General features: G+C 40.2%; 1 protein-coding gene across 2 annotated transcripts; it reads left to right on the top strand.

Annotated features, from left to right (window-relative positions):
• Positions 1 to 2,113: 2,113 nt before the first annotated feature.
• On the top strand, positions 2,114 to 8,650 carry LOC106940152 (cell division cycle-associated protein 4-like). Of its 2 annotated transcripts, none has more exons than XM_015022804.1 (2): positions 2,114 to 2,251; positions 6,353 to 8,650. In XM_015022804.1, exon 2 carries the CDS (start codon positions 6,357 to 6,359, stop codon positions 7,110 to 7,112), a length of 756 nt encoding a protein of 251 aa, XP_014878290.1. In that variant the 5' UTR covers positions 2,114 to 2,251; positions 6,353 to 6,356; the 3' UTR covers positions 7,113 to 8,650. The 2 variants fall into 2 exon arrangements, with proteins under 2 accessions (XP_014878290.1, XP_014878291.1); XM_015022805.1 differs by lacking the exon at positions 2,114 to 2,251 and adding an exon at positions 2,261 to 2,438.
• The last annotated feature ends 4,990 nt before the right edge of the window (positions 8,651 to 13,640 follow it).

Here is a 13,640-nt window from a genome sequence, read left to right as displayed (position 1 = left end):
ACCCTTACCTTTCAGGTCGGTGCAGTTTGCTGAAACCAGCTACCACAGAAACCGTCTCTTCCCCCAGGCCGTCTCTGAACACAATGAACACCTCACAGCCCGAGCAGTCAGCTACTCCACTGGCAAACAAAATAAGCACATTTGCAAAATCACAACAGTGACCTTACTTTTACTTGAGAAATGTTATGATGAAGTATCTCTACTCTTACTTGAGCCAAATTTCTGGATTCTCTAAACCTTGAATGAAAAACAAACATGTTTTAACCAACACAGATACACACCTCCAGTTTTTGTTAAAGTTTCATAAGTTTTATATTTGAAGAAACTGATTTGGAAAAACAAATGATTGTGCCTGATTTTGTTATTTTGTATTACTTATATGAATGATTGTACTTTTGATCCTTAGAATATCAAACTTTTCACTTAACTTTATATTTTGATGTAATTTTTAAATATTAAATGATTGATAATTGGATCAGTTACTCATTACTTGAGTAGACTTTTGACCAAATGCCTTTTCACTCTTACTTCAGTCAAAATATGTTAAAGTAGTGTTACTTTAACTTTAGTAATTTTTTTGCGTACTCTGCCCACCTCTGGTCACACATTTGGGTAAAATGTATAAATTTGAATAAGCAAAGATTGAAAAGTATTTATTTTTATTTTTATTTTATTTTTGCAACAAAGTCCAACTAGTATTTAATGACTTTAATGACCCTGACAGAAATAAAAGTGAGATATGTTTGTGTTGTTTTTAAGCTTTCATTTCAGTCATACTATTAAGGCCAAAAGACCAGAGCTGCTGTGATATTCTGGCTTTCAAATGTCTGTATTTCCTTACAAAAGTACAATAGGCAACAGCTTATATTCAAGAGATAGATCAGAGAACCTAGCGTGGAGGGAACAGCAGAGGTGAAAATGTGATGAACCAGAATTGCCTTATTTGGTGAGTGCCTTTTCCTGTTATTCCGGTCACGTCCTTCCTCTTCCATTCTGAGTCATCTGTCTCTTTAAAATGCTGCGTTCAGGTGCTCACTGCAGCATTCTAGGCCTTCTAGATATTTCCAGCGCGATAATTTTGAACCGTTTTTGGACGCAAATGTTTGAGTGTGTTTTTTAAATTAAATGTATAATTTTAATTGCTCACTCGGTAAAACAAGTTTCTGACCTGAAGAGCAATTACTGGACTCTGAATAAGCCTGCGGGTTCATGAATTGGGTGGATGGTAAAACTGGTTTAGTGCTCTTGTACTTTTTATCCTTCATTGCAACTCTTCAGGTTTTCAAGTTCTCTTCTTACACAAATGCATGATTTGTTTGCACGTTTGTGGTTTGCTAAAGATACCACCCAGTGCTGTAAGTTTTTCACAATTTACATACCTGTCAAATCTCCCGTTCTGACCGAGAAACTACCGTTTTTTAAAACCCCTTCCCGCCGTGCCCCCTTATTATTATTTTCCCGTAAAAATCTCGTGTTGTGTCGCCCACTCTCATGATAGTTTCTCTCCCTCCCCGCCCTCACGTTAGTAATAAAGCTTATCTTACGTTAGTCTCGCGTATTCAGATTCTATAGCACTGATAGATACCGAACGTATTCGCTTAAGGGGTAATAAGCAATGGGGTTCGCAGTATTTTTTCCAGGGATGGTCACGGCCTCCCTTTAGGGGCGGCCCTGTAGGCAACCGAAAGGGAGTTTGATTGACTTTACTGAACGCTTCTAGCTCGTAGCATTACCAGAATAAAACGTCGGGAGTGATAAAATGAAATAAATACTAAACAGGCCATAATAATAATAATAATAATAATAATAATAATAACAACAACAACAATAATAATATGTATTTATAGATTGTCTAGAGATCTAAAAAAAAACGTATTTAACAATGTAAAGGTAAAAATCGTCTGATGAGACCGCACACGTGCGGCCCGACATGAATTCTATTATTTCCGAGCGGGCCCTGAAGGCATCAGCAGTCCTCCCCGCTTAGCGAGCCGCCGCACATTCGCTGCCCCGTGAGTGGCGGAGGCGGAGGCTTGACAGACGTATGAGCGAGTCAATCTCCTCCGCCCGTGAGTCCCGGTGTCCCGCGACCCACTCCCCGAAGCTCCGCCCCCTCCCCCGCTACTGGGGATGGACTGCACATTCCTCACACTCCGGATCTCGGTAGTATCGAAGCGCCGCGGCGGAACGAAAAGGAGCCGAGGACACGACGGATTTGTACGGCACATGAAGAGTGTCAAGGGCACGTAAGGTTGTTATATTTAAAGATTAATTTTGCTACAATTATTTGCAAATTTTGCTGCTTTTTTTTTTTTTTTAACTTGAATTTCAAGGGGAGCCAGTGTGTTCTCACTAAAGTGGGGAAGGGGTCAGCTGTGTTCTCACTGCGTTCTAGGCAGATAGAAAAAGGCTGCAGACCGAACTGGACTTATTTACAGGTGGTACGTGTAAATAGTGTTTTAAATACTAGGCTTCCTTTTATTTCGGTTTCGGGTTTTTGTTTTTAAATTATTATTATTATTTTTCATCAAATCTTTCCACAGAAACTTGAATCTTTGGGTTTGGGTGGCCAAACTTACAGGGTAAGCTTCGTGTAACTTGTAAAAGCAAATGAATTGAGGGAGAACCGTGGATAACTGAGGGATGAGTAAAGTCTGTCAGCCTGCAGGGTGTCTGACAGTGAGTCACAACCTTTCAAATGTTCTCAGTAACACGTCTTGTATGGAGGAGACACACACGTCCAGCCCGGCCACTGGTACAGTTTGTTCGCCGCTCATGTACAGTAGAAGCAGCAGCAGCAGCAGGTCAGATGTTTGCACATTAGCAGAGCGCCTCCGATTTAAAAGACAAACTGTAATGTGTTTGGCTGGGACTCTTACGTAAGCTGGATGCAGAGCTCAAAGTTTGTGCCCACTGAATCTCATCAGTGGAGCCTTCACATCCATTTATTCACACCATTGGAACTTTTTTTTTTCACATGACAACTTCTTTTGTTGGGATTTTATGTGACAGACCGACAGGAAGTGATGCGTAATTATGAAACAAAAGGAAAAAGATAAACAGTTTTTTTGGGTGAAGAGTGTTGACATTAAACAGATAAACAGTTTTTTTGGGTGAAGAGTGTTGACATTATAACTGCACATTTAGAGACTGTACAGATAGAATTTCCGGTCTTGTTGTAGATTTCTCAATTGGGTTCAGGTCTAGACTTTGACTGGGCCATTTTAACACCTGGAAATGCTTTGTTCTGAGCCATCCTGCAAGCTGCGCACCAATAAATTGGCCCTGATTTCCTTAATTTATTGGGTGATCGACGATTGGCCAATGCATACGTGAAACCGATTTTATCCACCGATCTGCAAAGGCCTGAAAATCAGTCACTGTCCCTTTTTGCTCTGCCACTGGCAGACCTGCTGTGCAGGTCTGCTCATGCGCGTGTGCAGGCATATTTGTTAAAGCTGTCACCCTGTCGTGACACTTTAATATGAGACAGACAGACAATCTGTGAAAAAAAATCCAGCCTTCTGCAGAAATGCACTGTGAAAAACAATCAATCAGAGCCAGGAGGAGGGTCTTAGCACTGTCAATCAACTTCACACACAGGCTGCTCAATGTGCTAATGGCGAAGAAACAACTTAAAGTCCGAGGAAATCTGTTTATCCTCCGTCATCGGTGGCAATGCTAACTAGTCTGAGCATTCACGGTGGGCTCTGCTATCAGGAAGACACATAGCATCGCAAAGAGCAAGGGGGAAGGTGTGGGTAGCACATACACAAGATGATTGTCAGAGCTAACACCCTCCTCCTGGCTCTGATTGGTTATTTCTGTTGTTAGCGCTGGGAGAAGGCAGAGGAGCTCGATTCTGTGTCTTATTTTATGCTGTCACAACATAGTGACAGTTTTAACAAATATGTAAAAAACATATATTTTTTATAAAGTTACATACTGCAGCTTTAACAACAGTCACCCCGCTGTTGTCAACTTAGTGACTTTGTTGCTATATTTTGCGACTTTTCAGACAAACAAAAAAAGAAAATTCACTATGGGCCAAAATTTATTCTACTGTATCTTTGGTTGAATGTTTTTAATGTAGGGAGGATAACCTTCACCTTCACTTCAGTCTCAGTTACTATGTTAAAAGTAAATTTGAATTAGGTGTGCTTCTACTGGTTTGTAACAAATCAACCAGGCTACGCAAAGCCTAATTTTGTTAGACGTTGACGCTCCGTGTGGCTGTAATAAACAAGATGTAGAGGTTGTTGCAAGTTACTGGACTGAACCACACATTTCAGAAAAAATGGAGAGAGTTCTCCCCTCCAAGCTGGAGGTTTGGACTCTGAAATGTTTCCGAGCCGTTCACCAGCACCAGCTCCCAACCCAGCCTAGAGTGCCTCCAGCCAGCCACTCCAGCCTCACCGGCCTCCCCTCCGAGCTGGAAGTTTGGAGTTTCATGCCTCTGGTAAGGCACAAACCCACCAGTGGATGGGAAAGTTTGCTACATCAGAACTTATTTAGCTAACGTGTTTCCGTCTCCCCTTTGACGCACTAACTCTTTTTGGCAAGGGCCGTAAACAACCTTTTAGGAGCGCAAAAACGTTTTTGATGATTTCGAGGAAGTTATTTCACAACACTTCAAAATGGGCATAAAAAAAGCCATTGATGGAAAACTCGGTGAATGTTTGGCAGTTTCCATCGTGTTTCAGGGTGAAGTGGGTGCATGTTTGGAGCAGTTGGTAAAATTGTTTACTTTTGGTAAATTATAATTAGAGGTGTGCCAATCGGTCGGCCACCGATCATAATCGGCCTATTTCCTTGAAAAAGTGTTTGATCGGTGATCGCCGATCACGGTCTCTTGTTGCCGTTAACACAAATCGATCACCTGCATCTCATTTCCCAGCCTGCCTGTACAGCTGGTCTCCTCTTTCCTTCACTCTGCGCAAACGCGCAGCAACAAATCCTAAGCGATGTGGAACTATAACGCACTGAGTGAATGGGGAAGTTTGCGTGTTGCGGCGGAAAATTACCTCGGGGTGAAGCACGTCAAAATGCAATAAACATGACGAATCTAATATGGCATAGAAACAATGCCATACTTGACGGAGTTTGGCTACATCGAGGCTCACTGCAGTAAAAAAAGTACAATTTGCACAATGCCTGCTTTGTTTTTTGATTGGAAAAAGTTATTAAAAACAAGTTTTTGTCTAAATTAAGGTGAATTCATGGTTCCTTTTTCCACATAATGTAACCGGTAGTGCTTATAATTAAAAAAATAATAATTATGTGATCGGTATAGGTGATCGGCCGTGATCGGCCCTCATGGGTGATCGGAATCGGCAGGAAAAAACCTGATTGGCACATCTCTAATTATAATGTTTTTCTACTTTGTCATGGAAAAACGTGACAGAAATCGCGATTTGTTGTTACAATGCTCGTCTCTGATTATGTTAGTATTGACAAGATTTCAGCTTTTGCTGCTGAGTACTCAATCAGATGTAGCTAATTTGTTGAAGTAGCCTGTTGGATTCTAGGCAAGTTTTGTTTTTATATATTTATTTTATATGTTGTTTTTATTTATTTATGAATTTAGTGTATCATAAGCAGACATACTGTTCTAAAGGTATGGTGATCAAAATTTGAAGTCCATTTCACCAGTTTTAGCAGAACACTGACTAATGGAACTGCTAATGAAGCACATTTTTTGACAGGATGTTTTAAACTACTGAACATTTCAAATAGGAAAACCTCAGAAACCACAGCAGCCTGTCGCAGCAGAAAAACTAAACTTGTGCCATTTTAGCTGCAATAACTCTTTCTAGAAATTTTGAATTAATATGAGTGACAACAGTATTTAATTACCCTTTGGGACCAATTAAGTATTTTGAATTTGAAATGAATTTGAATTTTGGCCTTGAGAAGGTTGACATATTAATATTTAGCTGTCTGACTGCAGATATGATCATTTGTTAGCATTAGAGGTGCACCGATTGCATTTTTCTGGCCGATTGCTGATCTTTAAAATGCCTGACCTGTCGATTCCAATTTTGGCAGTTACTGATTTTTGTGTCTGTAACTATGGTAAATATTGAAATAAAGTTGCTGAGATGGCAACAGTGGGGTGACTATTGCTAACTGCAAACATGCAGACCTGGTGGGTCGATCTGCCAGTCTCTCACAGCAAAAGAGGACAGTGTTTGATTTTCAGACCTTTACAGAGGTAGATAAGATCGGCTTCGCATATAAGCATCGGCTAATCCCCCAAAGTTAAGGGAATCGAGGATGATTTATCGGCGCACCCCCAGTTAGCATGTTGTTCAAATGCTTTTTCCCTGATGATCTTTATGAATCGCTGCAGGTCAATGTTGGGTCGAGGTGTGAAGCGGAAGTGGAGCAGCCTGGAGGGTGCTGAGGCCGAGCAGCTCCCCGATGCCGCAGCGACGGAGGACAAGAGGCCAGACACAGCGTTGGAGGACTCAGAGGAGGAGGACAGAGGGGACCGATGGTCCAGGACCGACACCGGCCACCTGCAGCAGCGGCAGCTGGTGCTCAGCCTCTGCCTGGAGAAGCTGCAGCACTACCAGGCCGGCGTGGAGCTCAGCCTGCGGCGGTCCGTGCTCCTCATCAACACGCTCAGGCAGATCCAGGAGGAGATGCGGAGCGACAGGACGGATGTGCGGCTCAGTGGCGTGAACCCCGACAGGCGTCTCCTCAGGGACGACTTCAGGGAGGATGAGTCGGTCACGTGCCCTGGCTGCACGGAGGGAGACGCGGAAGGCCCGTCTCCCCCGCCGTCCCCCGAACCGACAAACACCGCCCCCACGGATTTACAGAAACCTCCGCCCAACGCTGTCGGTCACACCTTTAGCGATGCGGGAAGCGCCATGGGCTACCTAAGTGACCTCGCCCTGGATGATATCTTCGAGGACATCGACACGTCCATGTATGAGACTTCGGAGTTGCCGTCCACCTGGGCAGCCGGCTCCCTGTGGCCGGTCAGCGTGTCCTTCTGGCCCGACGACGACATGAAGCCACGTTCCTCGGCGGGAAGCCTCCAGTCGTGTCTGCTGGACCTGAACGAACTGGACCACATCATGGAGATTCTGGTGAAGTCCTGATCTCCATGACAACGTCACGTGCAGCCGGTCGATCAGAGGTGTGAAGGTTTTGGATTCTGGATGTTTCACACTCTGAACCTGTGCAGACATGAAGCTGAATGACCCTCATCCCTCTTTAACGAGGAACCAGATATGCACTTATTGCTCGTGCCTCAAAGTAGAAAAGAAATATTTATTACAACTTTAGTATAATTTGCATATGAATTATAGATGCACTGATCCACTTTTTTCACAACCAATACCAATATTGATACTGATACCGATATCTAAGGTTTAGAGCCGATCCGATGTAGAAAAACAGCTGAATTGACTTAAAATGTTTTTTTAAAGACAGACATAAATATGCTAAATTACAAATTTATTTGCTAATTCTACACCAGAACAGCTCACCAAAATACACCAATAGCTTCACTAGCTGGTCAAAATGGAAAAACATTTGTTCAGTCAGTGTAATTAGGAGAGGAACAGCTGATAAAACTGATAAAAACAACAGGTTGACTATTTTAGTCGAACATGTAAAAACAAACTGCAGCAAACCTTCTTTCAAATGGTTCAGAAAGAGCAACTAGGGATTATAAATATAATGTAAAATAAATAATAAAGCAGCAAGCGTAGAATTTGACTGAGTAAATCTACCTTTATTGATTGGGCACATCGTCCCTGATAGCCAATCTAGAATGTTTTTCAATATTTGAACTGATACAGATATTAATATGGGATCAGTGCATTTCCAGTATGAACATTTATGTACATATAGGCATTGGCTTATATGAGAGTCTCACAGTATGCTAACGTTGAACAGACATACCAGTTTCATGCGGTTGTGATGCTCCTTTATGTTTCCACATGCTGATTGTTCAAGTTTTAGGTGACTGGAATTATTTTCAAAAATCTGAAAATGTTTTTTTGTTTGTTTTTTTTAAGTGATGGGAAATGCAGTAGCCTTCTTTTGGCCAACGGTAGGGCGGTGTTCAGAAAAAAGTGGGGGAGGGGCCAAGGCTCTGTTACGCTCTGCAGCACAGTTTTAACCAGAAACATTTTAACATTTTGGACTCGGTGTCAGGCTCAGAAAGGCTTACGGAGAGGTTTTTGATTTGAGATCAGCAGATTTATAGGTGATACTGTCCGTGAAGTCAAACTTCATGTAGCAACCGGTAGAATATATTTTCTACCGCTTTCAGAAGCGGACCAGGAGCTCTTTACCTTGACAACAGATTGTTTTAGCTGTGAGGCGAACCAAAGACTATGTCATGTTTGTGTTCCTTCACTTAGTCAAAGCGTAACTTTTCGGAGATCTGCTGTAGTGAAGTTCTGTGTGTCAAACGACAGCTGTGGACGAAGGAACCCGAGTGGCCATGAAAGCTGCGTCACTCAGTCTGTCAGATCAGGCCTGGGTTGATAATTAATTAAAGTCCCTTCAGTTACTCAAGAGGCTGCGCTTCAGCCAGCCAGGAGGGCAAAGGCCTGACTTTCCTGTTAGTTATGGGACTGAAAGCTTTCTTTTTATGGAATGCCAAAAGTGCCACAATTAAAAAAAAAACAACTTAATTATTGCTTATTTATGTCATGTTAAAAAATCTTAATTGAAAATAGAAACATCATCTGAGTTATTTTTTTAAATATACAATGAACTCAAATAATTATATTAATATTTAGTTTTAATTTATTTATGTTCACGCTCGCAGTCAAAGGCATAATTTAATCTGTAATTCTAATCAAATATTGCATCTGATTGGTCAACCTGCACACCAGCTAAACATGCCAATGATAGTAGAGTTTCTAAATTGCTGTTGTGTAAAATTACAAAAACAAAAACTAAGAAAAGAAATCTACTTTTTAAAATTTTTAAATTATATTTCACAAATAATATATTCGTGTCTGAATTCATTACACTTGTCATCTAACAATTTATTATTTTAGTCGTGGCACTTTTGGACTTCCATACACTGCACCAACTTGAGCCTTTTTGGGTAAATAAAAAGTTGCAACTGTATTGTTGAGTATTTTACTACAATCATGTGATCGAAACAAAATCCAGATGTAATTTTTAAAAAATGTTGTTTTTTTTGCAGCAAAAATAATAAGAATTTTTCTTCTTTGGTATGTAAAAGGTGAAATATTGGGTTTGTTGGAATGTTTTAATCTAATGTTATTTTTTATTTATGACTGATAAACCGGCCTCAAACTGCAGTAGATGTGCAAATTTATTGTGTGAATGTAAGTTTAACTTATAATGTTAGTTTGTTTTGGTCTCTTGGTGGAATGGCTGCTGTTGACGCAAATCTACCAGTTATTGTTATGGCAGCTTGTGTTTTGGGGAAATCCAGCATTACATACAAGCAGCAAAATCGTGAACTGTTTTTTTATTTTATTTTTATTGATAAATGTAATCCTAGCTGTGATTGACAATAGGAAACTTTGCCATGTCCTAAAATTGTAAATGACAACAGTTAAGCCTATGTACTCTTAAGGCCTTGTGCTTTTTGTATTCTGGCGATGGGAGGGGTTTTTTTAACAGTTTTGTACTCGTTTCTACCTGAAACTGCAATCTTGTGTCCAGGAAAGGGGGAGGTGGGAACCCAGGGAGCGAATCACGATCTCGATCTTCACTATTTGCAGTTTGCTACTACTGCATATTAGCGCCTTTGCAAATATAGGGGAGAAAAAGTAGTAGATTTCCGAGAAAAACCCCAAGAAATTCTGAGATTACTCTCAGAAATTTTTTTAGCAAAAAGTCAGAAATATCTGAGTTTGAAATGTTGAAAATTTCAGAAAAAAGAACTCTATAATTAATTTGAAAAACAAAAAAACAACAACAAAAAAAACAGAAATCTCGTGAGTTTGAAAAATCAAAAATGTCTGGGAAAAAAACTCAGAAATTTGGGCTTAATATCATTTTCTGAAGGGGTGTTTTCTTCGGAAATGTACTCCTTTTTTTCTATCTAAATTGGCCCTAATACGCCGCCGTAGTTTGCTCTTCTACCTCGCGTTTGTTGCTAGTTTACCTGGACACTCCTGCTTTACCTGCGCTTCGCTCCCCAGAGCCATACGCCGATTGGCACAGACGTTTTTTTTTGTTTCTTTTTTGCTTTCTTAAAAAATGTATATATATATATAATCTTTTTTGTAACTCAGCTCTATGCTCTCCGACCAAAGTATCCTCCACCTCTCCCTCCTCGTCTCTTGTGGAAAATGTGCCTTACTACTGAACCGAACATGTTTATTTGTGCGGAGCTGTTTTGTTGCTGTCTAAGCTTCTGCCTCGTCGTAGAGAAACCGGAGACTTTGTTATGTAAAGCACTCAAAAGCAAGGACTGTTTTTTCCCCCACCCTCATTCTCCTTGGCCATTTTCTGCGCTCGCTGAATTCTACAAGCATATGAGCTTAATGTATCCTGACAGCGAACTAGCTGAGGGAGGAGGAGGTGCGGAGGGCTGGGCGGGAAAAACAAGAGGAGGAGGAGGGAGGAAGAAGTTTTTACGTCAGCGGCTCATCAGGAGGGGTTTGGAGTTTGTTTTTTTGCCCAGACTCAGACCAGCGACCAATCACATGAGATGGGTGAGGAGCTCCAACAATTTTTTTTGTTTGTTTTTTTTTGCTCCCGACTTTCAAAGTGATACAGCTCGATTGTAGCTTGTGAGAAATAATAATAATAAAAAAATGTTTTCTGTTTACCTAACCTGAACACAATAAACCCCGAAGTTGTTCCATTATTTATTATAGCATCAATGATGTCACATTAATCTGTAAAGAAAAAGCTGTATTTTGATGCTGATCATGGTGTAAATGTCACAGAAGGAAGTGTTTTCGCTTACTAATATTATAATTCTTTTATGTATTTTTGTGGAATGTTTTATAGATTTTTTCCCTCCAGTAATACAATAAAAATCCCCACAAACTGCTTTTGTGTGTGAACAAACATTAGTTCAAAGTTAATTGAAAAGCAAAATAAGTCTTTACTTTCTGAATTCCATAATAATAAAACACTTTTTTTCCCCAATTAAAAACAAACAAACTTCAAATTAAGAGGCGCCTTCAAACAATTTGCTCAGAAGATGACGTTATGACTTTGTAAGGATTTGATAGGTTAATTCACAATGCTTGAGCTGCATGCAGGGACAGCTGTGGGACAACGCTCTATTTTTGGCTACTATGCATGAAGGTGCTGTTCATGCAAATATATGGAAGTATATGAAAATCATTAAACTGACCAGGAAGGAGATCAGTTTTGTTACCGAGAGATAAATGAGTTTTGGTGCATATTTAACATACATTGTTAAAATGCTTGCAGCTAGTAAAGTGTTATTATTCTCATTAGTATCATCAGATCTGTGCCTCCGTTGGCCACTGGGGGACGTTTGTGAGCCTTAGTACTCCATCTCAACTGTAGAAATAAGGTGGCAGGATGTGTTGGTATTTTGCTGAAAGAGGGACTGGTGCACTGCACAATATGGATGGCAGCATAAATAAAGAACATTATATTCCTGACTACCAGGAAAAAAATATTGCCCAATCACCATTTTTTTAAATCCCACATTCTTTGTAAGGTAATAACAGGTTTTATGCACTTACTTTGTCTCTTCCCATAAAATGTGTTATTACTGATAAATGCCATTTTTATGAATTAGAAAAAGGTACGTACAAAAGTCCCACCCCTTCACATGTGGTATCATTGAAAAGCCCTAAATGTCCTCTCCAGATACCAAAAGGAATTAATTCAGTAGAATGCAGGGAGTGGGAGATATTCAAGTTTAGAAATGTCCTCTACAGAGGACAAAAATGAACTACTGGTAGTCAGGAGGATATGGACTTATTGAAACAATGTCTCAAGATATTAGCTAAATAGTTAGAGCTACAGAGAAAGAATTCTTAGCATGTAGCCACATCAATTTAATGGCTTCAGTTATAAGCACAACACAAGATCTAAATGTGAAACATAAAAAATTATTAAAAGCCTAACACCACCTCAAAGTGATAAGTTAGAAAAAGCTAAATGTTTTATTGATATAATTGGAATCTCATAATTTCTTAGCACAAGTTTTATTTTTCTCTTAACTAATTATAGTGAAGACATAATGAGTCATTAGAAAAATAAAAACTGCAAACTGCAGAGGTTTCAGAACAGCAACAGTGGCTAATAAGTGTTTGGTTGGTAAATTATACAGTATGTGGGGAGAATAACAGAACACATATGCATCTTAGCTGCCTCTATTCACATTCAATATTTAAAATTCAGTTCATTACTCAAATAGGTAAAAAAAAAAGTTTTCTATCTATGCAAACCCAGCAGATTGCATCAAGTCACTGACTCGCAGCTTTCACTCCTCCTGGACAATCACGTAGCAACAGTCGCTAGCGCTGTGAATCACAACACAGCTCAGTCGATGCACCTCTCCAGCCTTTGGTGGAAACTTTTAACTGCATTTTTTGAATTTCCTGGCTGTAAAAAATTGCAATAATCCATCTTGTACACTTTTATTTTCTCTGTGTTGCAGGTACAGCACGCAAAAGAAAGATCATCGATATCATATCGATCATAAACAACAAAGGACCAAGAATAGATCCTTGTGGAACTCTTGTAGACACAGAGCAGGATTATCTTCCTTCATTTCTGCTGACTGCTGATACAAAGTGTTGTACTGTATAACCAGCCACGCATTAACAAGGAGTTTATCCTAAAATCATGTGTGCTTATAGACATGCTTGTCTTCCCCACCCACAGAGTTTTATTTGGTCTGACAGGCAGATGTTCCCCATCATTATCTGCCCCCAGACTGGCTAATGCTTCTGCATTAATCTGAAGTATTTATAGGTTACATAACGTAGAATCCCAAGCAAAAAAAAAAAAAATCACAATACAAGTATTTGACCACATGTAACTATATTTCGAAAGGTCACAGGTGGGGCTAGAATATTTCTCCTTTCTTTTTACCTAATGTCGGGTGTGAAATAGAAGCCAAGTCTGCCCTCTGGTGGCCACTTTTTACAACACGACAAATTTCCATTTAGAGTTGGGATGACAGTGCAGGTTCAAAAAAGGAAAAAAAAAAAAGATGTAGTTTTCCAGTGTTTGTTGTTGCAGTCTCTTTGCGGCTGTGTGTTTTCAGGCAAGCTGATCCTTGTGCAAAAAGAGTGTGTTCCAGTGAGGAACGACGGTTTCTGGAAACGAACCTGAACACGTCTCAGTTACAAGATTGAGAGCATAGCTTATATTTCATGTACGCTGTTGGAGCACGCAGGTCTGCAGCATCACAGTTCAACCTCCTGTACTGGGTTGGTCCAGTTCAGCTTCTTCTACAGGGGAGCAACAGACTGTGGAGGAAACTCCACTGTCCTAGGGCCTCAGGACCGTGAAAGGCCTTAGCCCAGGTTTATGTGCCTACTGTTGGGCTGCTGGGCAAACCACTGTGTCAGAAATGAATAAAGCTATCCATATCTTTGTATTTATGAATTCAATAGGAGCTTTTTTTTTTTTTCTGAATGAACCCACAGGTTTCCTTGAAGCTGCACTATGTAACTTTTAGGTAA

The sequence above is a fragment of the Poecilia latipinna genome, unplaced genomic scaffold, assembly GCF_001443285.1.
Source record: "Poecilia latipinna isolate Pla-1442-1.1 unplaced genomic scaffold, P_latipinna-1.0 Scaffold3107, whole genome shotgun sequence".
Classification (NCBI taxonomy): Eukaryota; Metazoa; Chordata; class Actinopteri; order Cyprinodontiformes; family Poeciliidae; genus Poecilia; species Poecilia latipinna.
The sequence above is the reverse complement of the archived record's forward strand: the minus strand, read 5'-3'. Positions and strand labels throughout refer to the sequence as shown.

Coding starts and splice junctions, on each gene's coding strand:
- LOC106940152 (XM_015022804.1), top strand. CDS start 6,357: ATGTTGGGTCGAGGTGTGAAGCGGAAGTGGAGCAGCCTGGAGGGTGCT.